The 21,926-nt window shown below is 45.0% G+C and overlaps 1 protein-coding gene across 2 annotated transcripts in view; it reads right to left on the reverse strand.

Moving 5' to 3' along the window:
• dele1 (DAP3 binding cell death enhancer 1) overlaps positions 1-21,926 on the reverse strand; it is a 46,862-nt gene that overhangs the window by 14,956 nt on the left and 9,980 nt on the right. For both annotated transcript variants that reach the window (XM_068044033.1, XM_068044031.1), the window contains exons 2-10: positions 14,424-14,547; positions 12,215-12,332; positions 9,255-9,399; positions 7,671-7,829; positions 5,038-5,117; positions 4,168-4,264; positions 3,557-3,699; positions 1,087-1,245; positions 69-161 (exon numbers count right to left, since the gene is read on the reverse strand). In XM_068044033.1, coding sequence (XP_067900134.1) covers positions 69-161; positions 1,087-1,245; positions 3,557-3,699; positions 4,168-4,264; positions 5,038-5,117; positions 7,671-7,829; positions 9,255-9,399; positions 12,215-12,332; positions 14,424-14,547 — 1,118 coding nt within the window. The remainder of the gene's footprint in view (positions 1-68; positions 162-1,086; positions 1,246-3,556; positions 3,700-4,167; positions 4,265-5,037; positions 5,118-7,670; positions 7,830-9,254; positions 9,400-12,214; positions 12,333-14,423; positions 14,548-21,926) is intronic.

Here is a 21,926-nt window from a genome sequence, read left to right on the forward strand (position 1 = left end):
ATTCAGCCCATCTCAATTAGGTCACCCCTTAATCCTCTACATGGCATTAAAAGCGGAGAACATCTTACCCCATTCTCTGATGCCATCATCAGGTACCTGACAGCTCGCTGCAGATCTTGGTGGGGCACTTTAGTATAGAACACGCCGAGGTAGGATTGGGCCTGGAATGATGAGAGGACACTGCATTTTTTATATCAGCACCATGCTTTCACAGAGATCATTACTTCCCCAACCCCCTCCTCCCAGCCTTCCTTCCACCTTCTGCTTTTTTCCCCTCTCAGGTAGGTCAGAAAGCGAGAAATTGCATTTCTATAGCGCCATTCACGAGCTCAGGACACCCCAAAGCTCTTTACAGCCAATGAAGTACTTCTGAAACGCAGTCACTGTTGTAGGAAACACGGCAGAAAATTTGTGCACAGCAAACTCTCACAAACAGCAATGTGATAAATTACCAAATAATCTGTTTTTAAGTGATGTTGGTTGAAGCCAGAAAACACTGGGTACATCAGCCTTGCTTTTCTTTGAATAGCGTCACGGACCTTTCACATCTGTCTGACGGGGCAGACAGGGTTTAACATCTTTCGAATGAGATAGAACCTCGCAGTGTCAGCCTGGATTTTGTGTGTGTGGGGGTGTGGAGGGGTTATCCTCCCGTGGAAAGCATCAGATAAGGACTGACTAGTGGAGGCTAGTATGAGTGTTTCCCAGCATCTCGAGCTGGGAATGTCAGATGTGTACAGATCGGGCTTGATGGTGATGGTCGGATATCTTGCCAATTGTCATCCAATGGGGAGAACCTGTGGAACTCTGCTGCAGCACACTACAGCCTCAGCCCCAGCCCCTTTGGGAAAGGAGAAGGGGGACAAGAGAATAAAGTTACATAGAATCTTACAGCACTGAAACAGACTATTTGGCCCAACAGTTCTGTGCCAGTGTTTATGCTCCACAAGAGCCTCCTCTACCCGACGGGGGAAAGCGGACATGACTCTTCAAATTTATGCAGCCCTCTTGAAGTAGCTTAGCAATTTACCTGAACTTTTTGTATGTGCACAACATATGCTTTCTATAAAAAAAGTGATCACTTGCCTCTTTAAGTCCAGACTTGGCAGCCTTTTCCAACTGCCGTATACCTTCCTGGGTATCTCTGACCTCCCTTCTGGACTTGACATGCAAGAGGTATCTGGCCCAACGGAACTGGGCCATGTTGTGCCCTTGGGCAGCAGCATGACTGTAATATAAAGCGGCCTGGGAGGGGAGGAAAAGTGAATAGAATTAGACTGGGTTCTGATACCATAATATCAAAGGAATACAAATAGTCGTTTGGTAGTACAGAACTTGAGTATTGCTGAAAATAGAGACATGTTGTCCAAGCTTTTCATCTTGTACTCATCAGGACAATCACAAGAATAACCAATGTAAGGGAAAACAACTTATACTGCATGAGAAGAGAGAGTGCTAATTGGTTGGCAAGTGAACTCAGATTGGTAGAGGTGTTACCATGGTGAATGCGCCAGTTTATGGTGACTGCCAAGCTTTGTTTAAAGTTAAACCAGACAGCTTGACTGATTGGTCAAGGCATTATCCTGAGGAATGAACCAGTGAATGGCTGTGACTTATTTTGTTCAGCTGAAACAGGCGCAATGTTTATACATATTCTTTATTTTTATTTTATTTATTTATTTAGAGATACAGCACTGAAACAGGCCCTTCGGCCCACCGAGTCTATGCCGACCATCAACCACCCATTTATACTAACCCTACACTAATCCCATATTCCTACCACATCTCCTATATTCCCCTACCACCTACCTATACTAAGGGCAATTTATAATGGCCAATGTACCTATCAACCTGCAAGTCTTTGGCTGTGGGAGGAAACCGGAGCACCCGGCGGAAACCCACGCAGTTCACAGGGAGAACTTGCAAATTCCACACAGGCAGTACCCAGAATTGAACCCGGGTCGCTGGAGCTATGAGGCTGCGGTGCTAATCACTGCGCCACCCCCTGCCTACAAAGAACAGGGCCCTGTCTATTAATATATGTAGCTTCCAGTATGCGCAAATGTGCCACACTGTGGGCCCTACTGACAATCTTAAATTGGTTGTCAACATAATTCTTAGCACACTGTGGATTATTTAGCAAATGTTGTCCAATCGCGGAATCACATCTAATGTTGGACACTGTGTTTTGAGTTTTGCAAGCACGGGCTGGTTGAGTATGGTCTGTACCTTGGGGCCTGTTGCGAACAGCAGAAGGGACATATCCCACAAATGAGTAATGTGATATCTGAATTTCAATGCCAATCTGATGCTAGGCATATAGGCCGTACATCCCAAAGGCTGGCGGATCGTATCAAACAAAAATACTCAATATCTAAGGCATTTCCCTACATTTAAAACACGTTAAAGACACAAACAAAACACGGTGTAGAGTTCAATATTTTTGCCCTGTTTGGGCTGAATGGTTAGGGGAATGGGGCTACTCCTAGTACAATCACTTATGTAGGCAAATGTGCTGCACTTTAAGCATAGGAATATTCCACAGACAGCAATGAGATGAAAGACTTTTTTTTTTAAAGAAGTCTTTTTTAAAAATTCATTCTTGGGATGTGGGTGTTGCTGACAAGGCCAACGCTTATTGCCCAGGAGAAGGTGCGGTGGCAAATAAGTGGCTTGCTGGGCCAATTAGAGGGCAGGAGTCATGGGAATGGTGGCATAGTGCTTGCTACTGGACTAGTGATCCAGTAGTAATAAAAACAAGAAATGCTGGAAATACTCAGCAGGTCTAGCAGCATCTGTGGAGAGAGAAGCAGAGTTAACGTTTCAGGTCTGTGACCCTTCATGAGACGATGTGATCCAGTAGCCTGGACTAATAATCCGGATACTTGAGTTTGAATCCCACCACTGTAGATGCAGAATTTAAATTCAGATAATTAAGTAAATCTGGAATAAAAAGCTAGTATCACGAATAGTGCAAATGAAACTACCAGATTGTCTTAAAAAAAAACCATTTGGTTCACTAATGTCCTTTAGGAGAGGAAATCTGCCATCCTATATGTGACTCCAGACACACAGAAATGTGGTTGACAAATATGAATGGGCAATAAATGCTGGCCTTGCCTTATAGCTGCTGTGTTGGGATTTGAACTCAGTCAAGGCCACTGGATTACTAGTCCAATACACTACTGTTTCCATTTGAGTGAGGAATGTTGACCAGAACACTGGGAGAACTCCCGTGTTCTTCAAATAGCGCCGTGGGATCTTTAACATCCACCTCCACCACAGACTTCTTGGTTTAGCCTCTCATCTGAAAGATAAGCACCTATGACCACACAGCACTCCCTCAGTACTAGGCTGGAATCTCCACCTCGATCACGTGCTGAAGTCCTGCAGTGAGGTTCAAATCTACAACCTCCTGATCCAGGGCATGCTGCACCGGCATTTCTAGAGCTACCAGAGAAAGAAGTGAAAAACAAATAGAATACAAGTACACATGTGCGTGCACGGCAAGTATATAAATGCAAATCTTTCTCTTTTTCTCCCCCCAGACTCCTACCTTCTCCATGTCTTTAACAGGGCCTCTTCCAAGTTCATAGCAGACTCCGACATTGTACTGGGCCTTGCTGTAGCCTTGGCTGGCTGCTACCATGAAATAGGAGAATGCCATATCGAAGTTTTTGGCTTTTATGCTTTCCAGCCCTGTTCAGGAGAGATTTAACAAACAGAAAGACCCAGAGAGCTTAAAGAGATAGAGACTTTGATAAGTCAAAATAAGTATCGATGTGAATATTTTAATTAGTGCTCCTATTCTATCCATTTGTAAACATCAATCAGTGATTTTGACTGGAAGAGTGCGAGTGTGGTTATTATGTGGGGAAAAGATCTGGTTCGCCTATAATGACCTTCATGGCTGAATAGCCAGTCAATGCTCATTGCTTAACTGGACATTTTAATATTCTCAATGGGATGTGGGCATCGCTGGCAAGGCCATCCTCCAGTTCTCCAGAGAAGGTGGTGGTGGGCCACCTTCTTGAACTGCTGCAGCTTTGTGGTGAAGGTACACCCACAGCGCTGTTAGGTAGGAACATTAAGTATGGTCATTTGGATGAGGTATCCAGCATGAGTCAGATGAGCAAATTTGGGGGAGAGAGAATTCTAGTCACTTACCAATAATATTTAAAATGGAAGAAATGCCAGACTCTGTAGCTCCCCGCAAGTTGGAAGTGGCTTGGTTTAAAACCTCTTCTGGATTGGGTTCCTCTCTCTGTATAAACAGACAGGATGTTTATGATGTTAGTGGTGTTTAACAGTCAACGGAGGCAGTGCGTCCTGATATGTCTTAAAGAAAGGTTCAATACACTCACAGGGATGCACTTGGAATAAATATGGAACTAAATCACTACAGGTTGGACTTCCAAAATCCTGACACCAGAGGCAAGGATTGATCTCTCCCACACTTCTGGAAGCTACCAGAGTGGACGTGCTCTGGCTTATGACTGTGCAATTGGATGGAAAATGTCCAAGGTCCACGAGAATGTGCAATGATTGCCTAGCTCATACCTCAAACCTTCCAAGAATTACTCCCTGGATAGCAAACAGGAGCAAGAATCGTGACTCAATTGAGACGGGCAGACTCAATACAAACCAGGGATAGAAGTTCTTCCTGCTCTGTACAACTCAGCAATGCACAGAGCCATTCAGAGAATTCTAATATTTTTTAATTGTGATGCACAGTATTGTGCATCATTTGCAGTTTTATTAAAATCACAGTAAATTTCCCAACCACTTCAGTAAATGGGTTTACAGTATAATAGAACATACTGCCCTTGGCATGGTTTGTTTGCAGGCTGCTGTGCTTTTTACATTGTGTTTTAATGAAAAATGCATGCTAGGTGCTTTAATGGCAAATGCGGGAAAATCTGAAATCCAGCATGGTCTTGGTCCAGAGTGTGCCGGATTTTGGATGTCCAACCTGCAGTGAAACAACTGATTTCCCCTCTTAAGTTTTGTAGTGGACAGAAGGGGCAGTCTGGTTACCTGCAGATCTCCTTGCTGGCTATTTCCACCTGGAACACCACATTCTGAGCACTGTATACTTTTTATAAACAGGGGCTCATCTGCAACACACAGTAGATCATATATGAACATACACACTATAAATCTCACCAGCATACAAGGTACTTGCAAATGCTGACATTGTGGAATAAAAGCAGAAAACACTGGCAATACATCCTGGCACAGGTACGATGGGCAAAATAGCCTTCCAAAAAGTTTTATAAATAAATAAAGAGCAAGAGGATAACCAAGGAAAGAGTAGGGCCAATTAGAGACCAAAGAGGTAACTTTTGTGTGGAGATGCAAGACATGGGCATGGTTCGTAATGAATAATTTGTGTCTGTTTCACAAAAGAGAGGGACAAAGCAGACATTGTAGTCAAGGAGAAAAGTGAAATATTGGATGGGATAAACATAGTGAGAGAGGAAGTATTAAGGTGTTTAGCATCCTTGAAAATGGATAATTCGCTAGGCCCAGAAGAAATGGTAGGGGAAGCAAGGGGAGAAATAGTGCAGGCTCTGACCATCATTTTCCAATTGTCACTGGCTGCAAGCATGGCACTGGAGAACAGCTAACATTATATCATTGTTTAAAAAGGGAGGAAGGGATAGTCCGAGTAATTACTGGCCAGTCAGGATAACCTCGGTGGTGGGAAAATTATTGGAAAAGTTCTGAGACACAGTATAAATTGTCATTTGGAGAGGCACAGATTAATCAAGGATAGTCAGCATGGATTTGTTAAGGGAAGGTCATGGCTGACTAACTTGATTGAAGTTAGGATTGGATTGAAGTAGGAGGATTGATGAGGGTAGCGCGTTTGATATAGCCTATATTGATTTAGCAAGGCATTTGACAAGGACCCACATTGCAGACTGCTCAGTAAATTAACAGCTCATGGGATCCAAGGGAAAGTGGTAAGTTGGATTCAAATTGGCTCAGTGGCAGGAAGCAAAGGGTCAACTAGTCTTTTTGTGAATGGAAGGCTGATTCCAGTGGGGTTCTGTAATGCTTAGTGCTGGGTCCCTTGCTGTTCGTTCATGGTATACATCAATGATTTAGACTTAAATGTAGGGGGCATGATTAAGAAGTTTGCAGATGTGAAAATTTGCCATGTGTTTTATAGTGAGGAAGAAAGCTGTAGACTGCAGCAAGATATCAATGGATAGAAAAGTGACAAATGGAAATCAATCTGGAGAAATGTGAGGTAATGCATTTGGGAAGGACAAACAAACAAGGCAAAGGAATACACAATAAATGGTAGGATTCTGAAAGGTTTAGAGGAATGAAGGGATCTTGGAGCGTATGTCTAAAGATCCCTGAAGGTAGCAGGACAGGTAGATAAGGTGAGTAAGAAGAACCTGCAGGATACTTCCCTTTATTGGCCAAGGTCTGGAGTGGAAGAGCAGGGAGATCATGCTAGAACTGTAAAAAGCACTAGTTAGACTGTAGCTCGAGTAATGTCTACAGTTCTGATCAACACATTACAGGAAGGACGTGATTGCACTAGAGAGGGTAGAGATGGGATTTACCAGGCTGTTGCCAAAAATGAAGAATTTTAGCGATGAGGAAAGATTGGCTAGGCTGGGGACGTTCTCCTAAGAACACAGGAAGCTGAGGGGAGATGTAATTGAGATGTATAAAATCATGAGGGGCCTCGATTTAAAGTAATTGGTAGAAGGATTAGAGGGGAGTTAAGGAGTAATTCTTTTCACCCAGAGAGTGGTGAGTGTCTGGAATTCACTGCTTCAAAGGGTGGTAAAAGCAGAAACCCTCTGCATTTAAAAAACATTTGGATAAGCACTTGTGCTGCTGTAACCTACAGGGCTATGGACCAAAAGCTGGTAAATGGGATTAGACAGGACAGCTCTTTTTCAGCTGGCACAGACACGTTGGGCCGCAAGTCCTCCTCCTGTGCCCTAAATGTTTCTATGCACAGTAGGCCAGTCAGCAACCAAGAATATCCTGGGGCTGCAGTTTTCATCTATGTAGCAGAAACTAGGCTCTAGGCATAGAGCCTAACACATTTAATAAGAGTTACATGAATGGATATGCTTTCTGCAACCTACAAGGCACAAGTCAGGACTGCAATGGAATATTCTCCGCTTGCTTGGATGGGTGCAGCTGCAACAGCATTCAAGAAGCTAGACAACATTCCGGACAAAGCAGTCCACTTGATCGGCAGTCCACCCCGCCACCTTAGCCATTCACTCCCTCCACCAACAGTGCACTGCGGCTGCAGTGTGCACTGGAGCATTGCGCCAAGGCTCCTTTGACAGCACCTCTCAAATCCATGAAGGACAAGGACAACAGGCACATGGGAACACACCCACCTGCATGTTCCCCTCCAAGTCCACTCACCATCCTGACTTGGAAATATATTGGCCATTCCTTCATCGTCGCCGAGTCAGAATCTTGGAATTCCCTCCCTAACAGCTCTGCGGGAACACCTTCATCACATGGACTGCAGCGGTTTGAGGAGAGGGCCCACCACCATCTCAAGGGCAATGAGGGATGGGCAATAATTGCTAACCTTGCCAGTGACACCCACATCCTGAAAATGAATTAAAAAAAAAACACCTTGCAGCATCGCAAAGAGAATTCTTTGTGACTCGTACCTTGCTCAACACTTTCATCATGTTCCTGTTGTTCGGTCGTTAAACATGAAGCTTTGACATTTGCAGGATGGGATGATCCGGTTGACAGGGAATTCTGATCAGTCGAATTACTGATGGAGTGTGGAGTCACACACTGAGGCAGAATGCACTGGCTGAATTCTACCACACAAAGCAAAAAACACAAACAATCAGAGAGAGAGATAACTCAGGAAAGAACAAAGCATTTCACACTGCAGAACATAGATTTACGTGGCAGTATTACCCATAATTGGGCTGCAAAACCTGAATTTAATGTACAGAAAAACTTACAGGGCTCTGTTAGTACCATCACCCAGTGGTGACGCATTGGTTTACTGTTCCTGTAGACGTTAAGCAACTCCAAACTGCACTGGTTAATTGCACTGCCGGTGTGATACTGAGCCACATGGATATGGCAGAACCTGGACCTGGTCTGTGCTGTGGTAGCTGATATAATCTGGGCTAGTGCTTGGGCTGCTAAAACTGGCTCCTGGGTGGGACATAAGAAATAGCAGGAGTAGGCTAATCAAGCGTTGAACCTTCTCTGCCATTCAGTATTATAGCTGATTTACTTGAACTCCATTTTTCCACCCTATCCCTTAAATCCCTTTTTGTCCAAAAATCTATCAGTCTCAGTCTTGAATATATTGAATAACTGAACATCCACAGCTCTCTGCGGTAGTGGTGGACAGGTGGAGAGGGGAAGGGAGGGAGAAATCACTCAGGCCTCCCATTCCAGATAATTCCTGGTTATTATGATGCAAAATGCGTGGATGTGGATAATTTGATTAAAAAAGTATATGGGGTTCTAGGTTTTTTTTAAACGGGGTATGGGATACAAAAGCCAAGAGTCAATACTAAGCCATTGGTTATCCTGGAGTTAGAACAGTGCGTCCAGTTTTGGGAGCCTAATTTTAGGCAGGATTCAAGGCCATGGACAGGGTGTAGAAGAGATTAAGTGAGAAAATAGCAGGGATCAGAAGACTGAGTTATGAGACACTGGGTAATGTTTCCATGAGAATAAAATTTAAGAGATAAGGATGTTCAAAATTATCAGGTGCATTGATGAGTTAAATCTGGAAAAATTAGACTGTCTGGTGAGGTGATAATTAGCATCAATTTAAAATTATCACAAAAGAGCAGGGGGAGAGATGAAGAGAATTATAAATGCTGGCCTGACCAGCCTTCCTGAGAATGAAAAACAAGCTTGTGTCAATTCCCCCCCACCACACCGGGTCAAACTGCGCACTGACACTCACCTTCTACCCTTACACATGAGGATGAGTGATTTGGGTGAGATATACAGAGAGCTGTGAGTAGCACGACCCTTACCCCAGAAAGAGCCAGTACCCTTAGAAAGGGTAAGAGAATTAAGGGGCACAGGATATCATTTATACCTCTTGCCATTTGTACCACAGCATTCTTTGTAAGGCTCCCTATAATTTCCAAAAACACTGCTGTGCAGAGGGACTGCTGCACTTGCCTTAATGACGGCACATTCTCATGGAAACGCACATGCATCTAATTTGCTCGGACCTGAGTACATCAGACGAAGTATGAACTTACTGATTCTGTCCGGTGCCAGCGTAGAGGCAACGATGCTACGGACACAGAAAGGTGAGGCTGCGTCACTCTCCCAGGGCCCATTGTTGTGAAAGAACTGGTAATGAAGATGTCTTGCAAACTGTAAAAGTACCACAGCAGCAGCACCCTGGAGGACAGCAGGGTAGGAAGCACGGTTAGTAAAGCTCATCCAAAGATCAACCGTTTCAGCGCATGGCACAGCTCATTCGGGCACTGCACTGCAGCAATGGCTTTACCAGTACCCATGCTGATGGTGGGGGCATCGCAGCAGGTATGGCACTGCAGTGGTTACGTTACTGGATTAGCAGCACAAATGTGGAAATTTCTTACCCCACCATAGGCAAGCTGTGAAATAGAATTCAATAGATCTGTGGCTGAGAGGTACAGGGTTTAACTGTGCAGGTCTGGCAGCCCTTTAAAAATGGCGCTAGCGCCTGTGGAGAGGCAGCTGATGCGTTCATGCGTCGCAGAGCCCGCCCCTGCCATATGATGGGGGGTGGCCCTCCCTGCATATTTAAATGATCTGCCATGCACTAGATCGCGTGGCATGTGGCCTGTGCGTATGGCTGCCATTTTTTGCCCACCGCCGGGAAAAGAAAATTCAGCCCTAAGACTGTATTACATTTGAAAAGAATAACAAAGGTTCCAAGGCAGATTGAGGAGAGGTGGTTTAGTGATACCAACTTGAAATCTGACTGCAGACAACTGGGGAGGGCAGGAATTCCAATACAGAACCTTTAAGGTAGTAAAACTTTCCAACTTCACAGGAGTGGTATCAAACAAAATCTGACACCAAGCCATGACATATTAGGACAGATGACAAAACGCTGGGTCAAAGAGGTAGATTTTAAGGAGGGAAAAAAGGTAGAGAGGTATAGGCTGGAAGTTCCAGAGCTTGGGCCCTAGGCAGCTGTAGGCATAGCTGCCAATGTCACAATGAAAATCAGGGATGCGCAAGAGGCCAGAATTGGAGGAGCGTAGAGAAATCGGAAGGTTGTAGGGCTGGAAGAGGCTAGAGAGACAATGTGGGGGGCGGGGGGGTGACAGAATAAGAAACAGTGATAGGCACAAACAAGCATAATTGAGTCCAGACAGCAAGTTAACTTCAGCAGAAAATTACACCTGTCCCTGTCCCTGTCCACATTTACTAGCAGGGTTCACTGCATTTTCAGCGATTGGGAGCAGAAACCGTGACAAGTATTTCCTTTCCCTTCTGTTCCAACCAAGTAACACAGGCTAATTGAGGGATCTGAACTACCAACTACCATCAGTTACCGCTGCACAGGCCAGCGATTGAACCTAGGGACCTTTCTGGTCTAACACAGTACGTCAAGCGGGGGTGGGGCGGGGGGGGGAGGTGGTGAGGAGAAGAACATTGGACTTGACTAGATAATCAACATGACATATGCATTTAGCACAAAATGCCAGTTCTAGTCTTAATAAAATCACAGAAGGTACAGCAAGGAAAGTCATTCAGCTCATCATACCTGTTCTGGCTCTTTGAAAGACCTATCCAATTAGTCCCATTCCCCCTGCCCTTTCCCCAGAATCCTGCAAATTTGACTCCTATTCAAGTATTTATCCAATTCTCTTTTGAAATCTATTTTTGAATCTGCTTCCAACATCCTTTCAGGCAGAGCATTTCAGATCGCACCAACTCACTGTGTCAAAAAGAAATCCCCTCAGCTTCTCTCTGGGTCTTCTGCCAATTACATTAAATGTGCCTCCTCTGCTTATTGACTCTCCTGCTAACGGTTAGAGTGTTTAAAAAAAAAATCAAGGACATTAGCTATTGAAAAATGGGAGGGTTTTTTTTTTACCAGAAGTACCAAATAGAAGATGCACTATTTTTACATATGCAAGATTTAGGGTATGGTATCAATGTTATGGTTACTGCATTAGTAATCCAGATGCCTGTACCAGTGCCCTGGAAACTTGAGTATAAATCCCACCATAGCAGCTGGGGAATTTTAATTCAATTAATTAAATAAATCTGGAATTAAAAAGCTAGCATCAGCAATAGTGACCATGAAAATACCAGACTGTTGTAAAAACACATCTGGTTCACTAATGTCCTTTAGAGAAGGAAATCTGCCATCCTTACCTGGTCTGGCCTATGTGATGCCAGACCCAGAGCAACGTGGTTGGCTCTTAATGCCCTCTGAAATGGTCTAACAAGCCACTCAGTTTTCAAGGTGGCTCACCACCACCACCTCAAGGGAAATTCGGGATGCTCAAGAAATGCTGGCCTTGCCAACAATACCCAGATTCTGGGGGAAAAATTAGAGTTTGGTTTAGTTTCATATGATTCAAGGTTTTTGCTTTCTTCTCACATGTGAATAGCTTGTAGATTAGTACTTTATCTTATTCTTTCATGGGATGTAGGCATTTTGGCAAGGTCAGCATTGTTGGCCAGCCCTAATTGCCCTCAAGAAGGTTGGGATAATAAAATGGTCAAATTGTTCACTCCCAGAATGTTTCATGGGATAGGGTTGACATTTTGCAAGAAAAAGCTTTGCCAGAAGGGAGGTCTTCATCAGCAAGGAATGATGAGTAAGCAAGTGGTCAACAGTCTCCCAGATAAGAGGGTCACCTATATCACAAACAAAGACAATGATCAACAGATTAGGAAGAAAAACAACCCAAAATAGAAATAACCATATTGAATCATCAAAGTTACACGAATGGGTGCGAGTGACCAGTGGCCTACAAAGATCTTAAGCTTCCCTTCACAACTCAGTACAGAAGACAAGAACGAAAGACTCAACAATGGGTATATTCTCCACCCAGAGCACAAATGAGTAACATTGTTTATTTCTCTGTATGAGTATTGCTTAGACATTGAGAGGATCAAGACTCAGTCGAATTCGGTAAAGATTACCGCAACCAAGTTGTGTTGAGTCCAAGAACTGTACACAATATTCTGTCATTCCTGTTCTTACCCAGCCTACAGCATCCAATCCCGAAAACCGAGGAAACTGCTTGGAATAAAATCGAGCGCTCTGCTTCTCTTCTCTCTTTCTCTTCTCTCCGGCATCTCCATCCTGAGAATCTGTTGAGCTGAGGAATTCATGTACAAGTGAACAAAAGCTTTAGGGTCAGAATTGCAACACACAGAATATACAGCACAGAAACAGGCCATTTGGCCCAATTAGTCTACACTGATGTTTACATTCCACACGACTTCTCCCATTCCATCTGCCTCATTTCAACCTTCCAGCATCTTTCTATTCCCTTTTCTCTCATGCACTCATCTAGCTTCCTTTTGAAATAATCCCAGCTATTCACCTTCACCACTTTGTGATAGCGAGTTCCACATTCACACCAACTGGAGTAAAGAAACTCCTCCTTAAGAATATAAGAAATAGGAGCAGGAATAGGCCATTTAGCCCCTCGAACCTGCTTCGGCATTCAATAAGATCATGGCTAATCTGATCTCGGCCTCAACTCCACTTTCCTACCTATTCTTCATAAGCCTTTACTCCCCGATTGTTCAAGAATCTGTCTATCTCAGCCTTGAATATATTCAATGGCCCAGCCTCCACTACTCTCTGGGGTAGAGAATTCCAAAGATTAGTGACCTTCTTAGAGAAGAAATTCCTCCTCATCTCCATCAGACATGGGCAACCCCTTATTCTGAAACTGTGCCCCCAGTTCTAGATTCCCGCACGATGGGAAACATCCTCTCAGCATTTACGCTGTCAAGCCCCTCAGAATCTTGTCTGTTTTAATAAGATCACCGCTCATACTTCTAAACTCCAATGAGTTATGCCCAACCTTTCCTCATAAGACAACCCCTCATCCCAGGAATCAGGCTAGTGAACCTTCTCTGAATTGCCTCCAATGCAAGTATATTCCTCCTTAAATAAGGAGACCAAGACTGTCCACAGTACCGTAGGTGTGGTCTCACCAATTTCCTGTACCGTTGTAGCAAGACTTTACTTTTCTACTCTATTTCCCTATTGGATTTACTAGTGACTATCTTGTATTTATGGCCCCTAGTTTTGGATTCTCCCACAAGTAGAAACATTCTCTCCACATCTACCACACCACCTAATCATAATTTTAAAGACCTATCAGGTCACATGATATAGGCACAATGAAATGTTTAAGCAATGTATTACACAATATTTATAGCACAGAAGGCGGCCATTCGGTGCAATGTGGAACTGTAAAACAAGCCGTTTAGTACACTGGGGACCTGCCCTGATCACTACTGGATGCAGTAGGCGCATGGAAGTGTTATTTGGTGTCGAGTCACTCATTCCTGTTACGTCTAGAATACGGCTCTGAACCTAAGTGAGACTCCACAGGTGACTTTCACACCCTACAAAAGTTATCAAAGTCTTTGCACAATAGCCTAGGGAAGTATTAAAGGTGCAATGTTGCTGTAGTTCATGTTAAAAGGAGAAAAGTGCAAACAATCGCAAAATACAAAGCCCCACCCTTTGTGTTAAAAATCCATCTTCCTTGTTTGGTAACTAGGGGCAACCTTCAGAGGCGATATGGTTTTAAGATGAGAAAATTGGCAGGCAGAGACTTGTTTTAGCCACACCCAATCACTGTAATGGAGACCACCTCACATGTGATTTGCATATATGTACAACTATCATTACCCAGTAACCAAGGAAGTAAAGCACTCAAATGATCAAAAAAAAACTCTCATACTCTGCTTTCTAACTTATATTTTACCAGCCAACACACAAAGGTCAAAGTTTATCTGCACACAATGAGTACTGAGGTCACATAATCAACGACGACATCTATTACTCATTTGTTATTTATTTGTCAGAAGTGCAATTTATAGAATCATAGAATTACAGCACAAGAGGAGGCCATTTGGCCCACTGTGCTTGTACAATTAGCCACATCTGGATTCTGAATCAGCCACATGTGCTATATGTGGTTCCAATCTCACACCAACGTGGCTCTTAGCTGCCCTCTGAAGTGGCCTAGCAAGCCCTTCAATTGTATCGAACCCACTACCAGTGGTTGAAGAAGGCCGTTCACCACCACCTTCTCAGGCCAACTGGGGATGGGCAATAAATGCCAGCCTTGCTACATTAGGCTAATGGCTGATGTATTGGAAGACACTGCTATAGACTTTCTTTGAAAATTAGACCCAATCCACGCAGCGGACTAACGACTTACCTGTTTTCGAAGGGAGGGCGGGTGGAAACCAGAGAAGAGGGGTTTAACACATCGTCTTCAGCACAGTGAGCAGCAGGCAGGCGCAGCGAAGGGGAAGGGCTAGTGACGTGCCAACGATGAAGCACTGAGTGGAAGAAAGAAAGAATTGGGGAATGAAACAGGAAAAGCCCTTTGACAACACTTCAAAACCTGGGATTTACTTGGTGTAATGCTAAGGTTGCGACGGTTTCAGAAAGGGGTCCCAACACCACTTTCTCAGGGCAAAATAAGGGGGGGGGGCAATAAATACTGACCCACAGCTGCAAACAAATAAAAACAGAGAAAAGAAAAATCATCCAATTCCCTGCTCTCCTTCCCTTTTTATAAGGAGTGTAAAAAGAAAAACTTACATTCATATAGCACCTCTGACGACCTCAGGAACTCACAGAGCGCTTTAGAGACAATTAAATACTTTTTGAAGCGTAGTCACTGTTCGAAATATAGCAGCTAATTTTCACACAGCAAGGTCCCATAAACAGCAATGTGAAACCAGTTAACCTATTTTAGTGATATTAGTTGAGGGATAAATATTGGCCCAGGACCAGTGGCAGGGAAGAACTGCCCTGCTCTTCTTCAAATAGTGCCATAGGATCTTTTACATCCAACTGTGAGGGCAGAGGGGGCCTCAGTTTAAGAACTGATCCAGAAGGCAGCACCTCTGACAGTGCACCATTCGCTCAGGACTGTACTGGAGTGTCAGCCTAGATTATGGTGCTAAAGGCGCTGGAGTATGACTTGAACCCACAGCCTGCTGCTGAGGCACAGGCAGAAAGTGCTACCCACTAAGCTATGGCTAATCCAACTCACTCTGTATGCCAAATGCCAACACGAGATGTCAAATGTAGATTTTTTTTCCCGGCCATTAAACATTAAAACCAATTGGAGAGTTCCAATGGTAAGAGAGATTGGGTGCTTCTCATTACAGCACAGCACCTCCACCTAGTGGAAAGAGTCATGTACTACCACATGGACACAGGCTGTAATCTACCTGGAGCTAAAGCCTGGCTACCCGACCCGAACCCAACTAGACCCGACTACATGTGTCGGGTTCGGGTTGGGTCGAAATTCCGAGTCCAGCATTCGGGCTTGGGTCGGGTCAGGCTGAGCTGGACACTGCTTCCGGGAAGTCAAGGGATCAGGCTTACCCATGATTTCCCATAACTCTAGCTGCAGGAATAGCCTGCTGCCGAAACAGATGAAGGAGATTCGTGTCGGGTTGGGCGTGGAAAAAAATTAAAGGGCTTGGGCTCGGGTCGGGTTGGCTGTGGTCGGGTCGGGCCCGGGTCAGGTTTTAATTTTATACCCGAGCCAGGCTTTAACTGGAGCACACACAGGAGTGTGAAAAATGAGCAGGCATCTGAAAGCATTAAATGTGCACTGAGAGAGAGCTAGTCATTTCCTTGACCTTTATACCAAGGCCACTCTGCGAAAGTGGGAGGTAGGATAATATAAGCAGACACCAGCATAAAGGTGGACTGAGAATTTTGTCACTAATTGCCCTCCTGATATATCTATTTAAATCACCTCTTGTCCTCATAACACCCAACATCGCTCCTCCTCCCCCCAACCTGGGAGTAACTGTACAATGGCCTTAAGGGGACAGGTCAAGCTAAATAACACTCCATCTCAGGAGTTGAAGATCACAGCTGTGTCCACACAAGCTGCAAAACAACTTCATGGATGATCAGTCAGCACCGGGAACAGTGAATAGGAGGAAGTATACAGCCATGAATATATCGGTCAACATTTCCATAAAAAGCCATGACTCAGTGCGTAGCACTTCTCACCTCTAAGTCAGAAGGTTGTGGGTTCAAGTCCCACTCCAAAGAATTGAGCACATAATGCAGGCTGGTACTCTAGTATGTACTGAGGGTGTGCTGCACTGTTGGAGGTGCCATTTTTCGGATGAGACATTAAACTGAGGCTCCATCTGTGCCCTCTTAAGGGAGCATAAAGGATCCCACGGCCACTATTCGACAAGCAGGGGAGTTCTCTCGAAAGTCTGGTACCTGTCATGCTCCCTCCCCTCCCCTCTCCATTCCCAAATCAATGCTCATCTTTCCCAGAACTCCATGTTCAAAACTTCCAATCAGGTTTCCGCCCCTGCCACAGTATCAAAACAAGGACACAAATTACATCCAATGTGACTGTGAGCATGATAACCTGGCCGCCCTTATCCTTCTTGACTTGTCTGCAGTCTTTGACACAGTTGACCGTACCATTCTCCTCCGTCATCCAGCAGGGTGGGCCTGCATTTGCCTGGTTCCATTCTTACCTATCCAGTCAAGCCAGAGAATCACCTGCAATGACTTCTCTTCCCACTCCCACACTGTTATCTCTGGTGTTCCTCAAGGATCTATCCTTGGCCCCCTTCTATTGTTCATCTACATGCAGCCTCTCAGTGAAATTATCCAAAAACGTGGCAGTTTTCACATGACAGTCAGCTCTAACTCACCATCACCTCTCTCCTTCCACTGTCTTTAAATTGACAGACTGCTTGTCTGCCACCTCCAATATTGGATTTCCTTCAACTTAATAGTGAAAAGACAGAAACCACTACCTTTGGACCTCATCACAAACTCCATTCCCCCTAGCCAACAACTCCTGGCAACTGTCTGAGGCTAAACCAGACTGTTTGTAACCCTGGGGTCAAATATGACACCGAGATAAGCTTCCGACCACATATCCACGCCATCACTAAGACCGCCGATTTCCACCTCCATAATATCTCCAGACTCCACCTCTATCTCTGCTCATGAAACCCTCATCTATGCCTTTGTTACTTCTAAATTTGACAATTCTAACACACTCCTGGCTGGCCTCCCATATTCTACCCTCCATTATCATTAATTCATGAAAACTTGTACCTATCCTAGATGTAGGTGAAATAGCTCAGTTGGGAGTGCGTTAGCCTGAAGATCTAAAAGTTCCTGGTTCAATCATGGGTTTCAGCAATCTGGCACAGACACAATGGGCCAAGTAGCCTCTTTCTGTGCCGTAAACCTTCAATGATTCTATCCTAATTTGCGCCAAGTCTCGCCCAGTCATCACCCCTGTACTCACTATCATACACAGGCTTCTGGGTAAGCAACATCCCAATGTTAAAACTTTCATCCTTGTTTTCAAATCCCTTCATGGCCTTGTTCCTCCCCATCTTCTCCAGCCCTACAACTCTCAGCAATATGTGCGCTCCTCAAAATCTGGCCTGTTTCGCATCCCTGAGTTTAATTGCTCCACTATCGGTGGCTGTGCTTTCGTCTGCCTGGGCCTGGAGCTCTGGAATTCCCTCCCTAAACCTCTCTGCCTCTCATCCTTTACGATGGGCCTTTTGTCAAGTCTTGACTGATAACACTTTATATAAATGCAAGTTATTGCTCTGTGGCCAAAAGCAGCTTCAGTTAAACTGAATTGCTGTGATTTTGCTTTAGAATCTGTTCTGAATTGGCACAAGTGGGTTGAAATCTCACTGTTCTACATTATTAACTAATGCATTTGTAGGAGAGCTCTCTGTCAAGTTTTAAGTGTAGAACCATAGGAGTTTACTGGTCAGGAGGTTGTCATTTGGTCAATCGTGGATGTGTTGGCTTTTAGTTGAATGTAAACATTCATTTGTTAAAACTGTTGTCAATGGAAATTCATATAAAAGGAAAAAGCCCAAATTTCTGAGACTGAGATTGATAGGATTTTTGTTGGGCAAGGGTATAAAGGGCTGTGGAACAAAGACTGGTAAATGTAGAAGTATTTGAATGGTGGAGCTGGTTCGAGGGGCTGAATGGCCTAATTCTGTACCTATGGGAAGAACTTGCATTTCTATAGCACCTTTCACAACCTCAGAACATCCCAAAGTGCTTTACAGCCAAGTGTAGTTGCTGTTGTGATACCTCCCTCTCTGCTGATTCCATACTCTTCCCCATCCACTATTTCAAGTTGAACCAGACTGCTGGAAAAGGCCAGGTACTTCCACCTCCAGAGCAGCACTGACCCTCCTCCCCCTCTCCCCCCCCCACCCCCACCCCCACACCACAACCATCCCCTCACCCCCACTGCCCAAGCCACCTGCTGCCATACCTTTGTCACCGTGACATTGCCAATGTTCACTGGCTGGTGTCTCATCCTCCTTCCTCAATAAAACTTCAGTTGCCCATATCCTACTCTGCACCACATCCTGCTCACTGATAACTCCTGTTCTTGTTGACCTACAATGGTTCCTGTTCCTCTATTCCTCCAATCCAAAATGCTCATGTGAAGTGATGTATTTTATCATAGAAATTTACAGCATGGAAGGAGGTTTAAACAAAAAAATGATACAACATTAGCTGTCGTCCAGTCCTCTGGCATCAAACCTGGTCAGAGCCATTTTGGTGGGAACCAGAATGGTACAATTTTTAAAGAGAGTGAAGGGGCAGAGACACGCACACAAATCTTTGAAGATGGCAGGACAAGTTGAGATGGCCGTTAAAAAAACATATGGGAGCCTTGGTTTTACAAATGAAGGCAGAGTGAAAAGGTTAAACCTTTATAAAATACTTGTTAGGCCTCAGTTAGTGTATTTTGTCCATTACTGGACACCACACTTTAGGAAGGACATCACCTCCTTGGAGAGGGTGCACAGGAGATGTACTAGAATGGTACCGGGGATGAGGGACTTCAGTTACAGGGCTAGATTAGAAAAGCTGGATTGTTCTCCTTACAGCAGAGAAGGTTAAGGTGAGATTTAATAGAGGGTTGATAGAGTAAATATGGAGAACCTGTTTCCTCTGGCAGGAGGGTCAGTAAGCAGACGATACAGATTTACGGTGACCATGAAAAGAACCTGGGGGTGGGGTGGAAAATGAGGAAAATTTTCACATAACGAGTTCTGATGATCTTCCTGAAAGGGTATGGAAGCAGTTTTAATCGTAACATTCAAAAGGGAATTGGATAAGTAATTGAAAAAGGAAAAACTTGCAGGTTTATGAGGAAAGAGCAGGGGATTGGGGCTAATTGGATCATTCTTTCAAAGAGCCAGCACAGGCATGATGGACCAAATGGCCTCCTTCTGTTCTGTGATTCATCTTCGTTCTTAAATTCCTTCCTGGTCTTGTCCTTCCTATTCTCTGAAACCTCCTGCAGCCCTATAACCCCCTCATATCTGTGTATGCCTCCAGTTCTGGCCTTCTGCATTGCACCATTTGCAGTCATGCTTTCAACCACCTCGTTACCAACGTTCTGGAATTGCCTGCATAAGTCCCTCCATCTTATTGGTAGTATTGGTAGGAGTGACCACCGTACAGTCCTTGTGGAGATGAAGCTCCACCTTCACATTGAGGATACTGTCCATCGTGTTGTGTGGCACTACCACTGTGCTAAATGGGATAGATTTTGAACAGATCTAGCAATGCAAAACTGGGCATCCATGAGGCACTGTGGGCCATCAGCAGCAGAATTGTACTCAACCACAATCTGTAACCTCATGGTCCGGCATATTGCCCACTCTACCATTACCATCAAGCCAGGAGACCAACCCTGGTTCAATGAAGAGTGCAAGAGGGAATGCCAGGAGCAGCACCAGGCATACCTCAAAATGAGGTGTCAACCTGGTGAAGCTACAACACAGGACTATCTGCATGCCAAACTGCGTAAGCAGCATGCGATAGACAGAGCTAAGCGATCCCATAACCAACGGATCAGATCGAAGCTCTGCAGTCCTGCCATATCCAGCTGTGAATGGTGGTGGACAATTGAACAACTAACTGGAAGAGGTAGCTCCACAAATATCCCCATCCTCAACGATGGGGGAGGCCAGCACATCAGTGCGAAAGATAAGGCTGAAGCATTTGCAACAATCTTCAGCCAGAAGTGCAGAGTTGATGATCCATCTCGGCCTCCTCCTGAAGTCCCCAGCATCACAGATGCCAGACTTCAGCCAATTTGATTCACCCCGCGTGATATCAAGAAACGACTGAAGGCACTGGATACTGCAAAGGCTATGGGCCCTGACAACATTGCAGCAATAGTACTGAAGACTTGTGCTCCAGAACTTGCCGCTCCCCTAGCCAAGCTGTTCCAGTACAGCTACAACACTGGCATCTACCCGGCAATGTGGAAAATTGTCCAGGTATGTCCTGTGCAGAAAAAGCAGAACAAATCTAACCCGGCCAATTACCGCCCCATCAGTCTACTCTCAATCATCAGTAAAGTGATGAAGGTGTCATCAACAGTGCCATCAAGCAGCACTTGCTTCGCAATAACCTGCTCAGTGACGCTCAGTTTGGGTTCCGCCAGGGCCACTCAGCTCCTGACCTCATCACAGTCTTGGTTCAAACATGGACAAAAGAGCTGAATTCAAGAGGTGAGGTGAGAGTGACTGCTCTTGACATCAAGGCAGCATTTGACCGAGTATGGCATCAAGGAGCCCTAGCAAAACTGAGGTCAATGGGAATCAGGGTGAAAACACTCCGCTGGCTGGAATCATACCTAGCGCAAAGGAAGATGGTTGTGGTTGTTGGAGGTTAATCATCTGAGCTCCAGGAAATCACTGCAGGAGTTCCTCAGGGTAGTGTCCTAGGCCCAACCATCTTCAGTTGCTTCATCAATGACCTTCCTTCAATCATAAGGTCAGAAGTGGGGATGTTCGCTGATGATTGCACAATATTCAGCACCATTCACGACTCCTCAGATACTGAAGCAGTCCGTGTAGCAATGTAGCAAGACCTGGACAATATCCAGGCTTGGGCAGATACGTAGCAAGTAACATTTGCGCCACGCAAGTGCCAGGCAATGACCATCTCCAATAAGAGAGAATCTAACCATATCCCCGTGACATTCAATGGCATTACCATCGCTGAATCCCCCACTTTCAACATCCTAGGGGCTACCATTGACCAGAAACTGAACTGGAGTAGCCATATAAATACCATGGCTACAAGAGCAGGTCAGAGTCTAGGAATCCTGTGGCAAGTAACTAATTTCCTGACTCCCCAAAGCCTGTCCACCATCTACAAGGCAAAGGTCAGGAGCGTGATGGAATACTCTCCACTTGCCTGGATGGGTGCAGCTCCAACAACACTCAAAAAGCTCGGCATCATCCAGGACAAAGCAGCCCGCTTGATATGACACCCCATCCTCAAACATTCACTCCCCCCACTACCGACGCACAGTGGCAGCAGTGTCTACCATCTACAAGATGCACTGCAGCAACGCACCATGGCTCCTTAGACCGCAACTTCCAAAACCTGCGACCTCTACCAACTAAACGGACAAGGAGAGCAGATACATGGGAACACCACCACCTGCAAGTTCCCCTCCAAGTCACACACCATCCTGACTTGGAACAATATCGCCGTTCCTTCACTGTCGCTGGGTCAAAATCCTGGAACTCCCTTCCTAGCAGCACTGTGGGTGTACCTACCCCACATCGACTGCAGCGGTTCAAGAAGGCAGCTCACCACCACCTTCTCAAGGGCAATTAGGGATGGGCAATAA

The sequence above is a fragment of the Heterodontus francisci genome, chromosome 12 (assembly GCF_036365525.1).
Source record: "Heterodontus francisci isolate sHetFra1 chromosome 12, sHetFra1.hap1, whole genome shotgun sequence".
Taxonomy (NCBI): Eukaryota; Metazoa; Chordata; class Chondrichthyes; order Heterodontiformes; family Heterodontidae; genus Heterodontus; species Heterodontus francisci.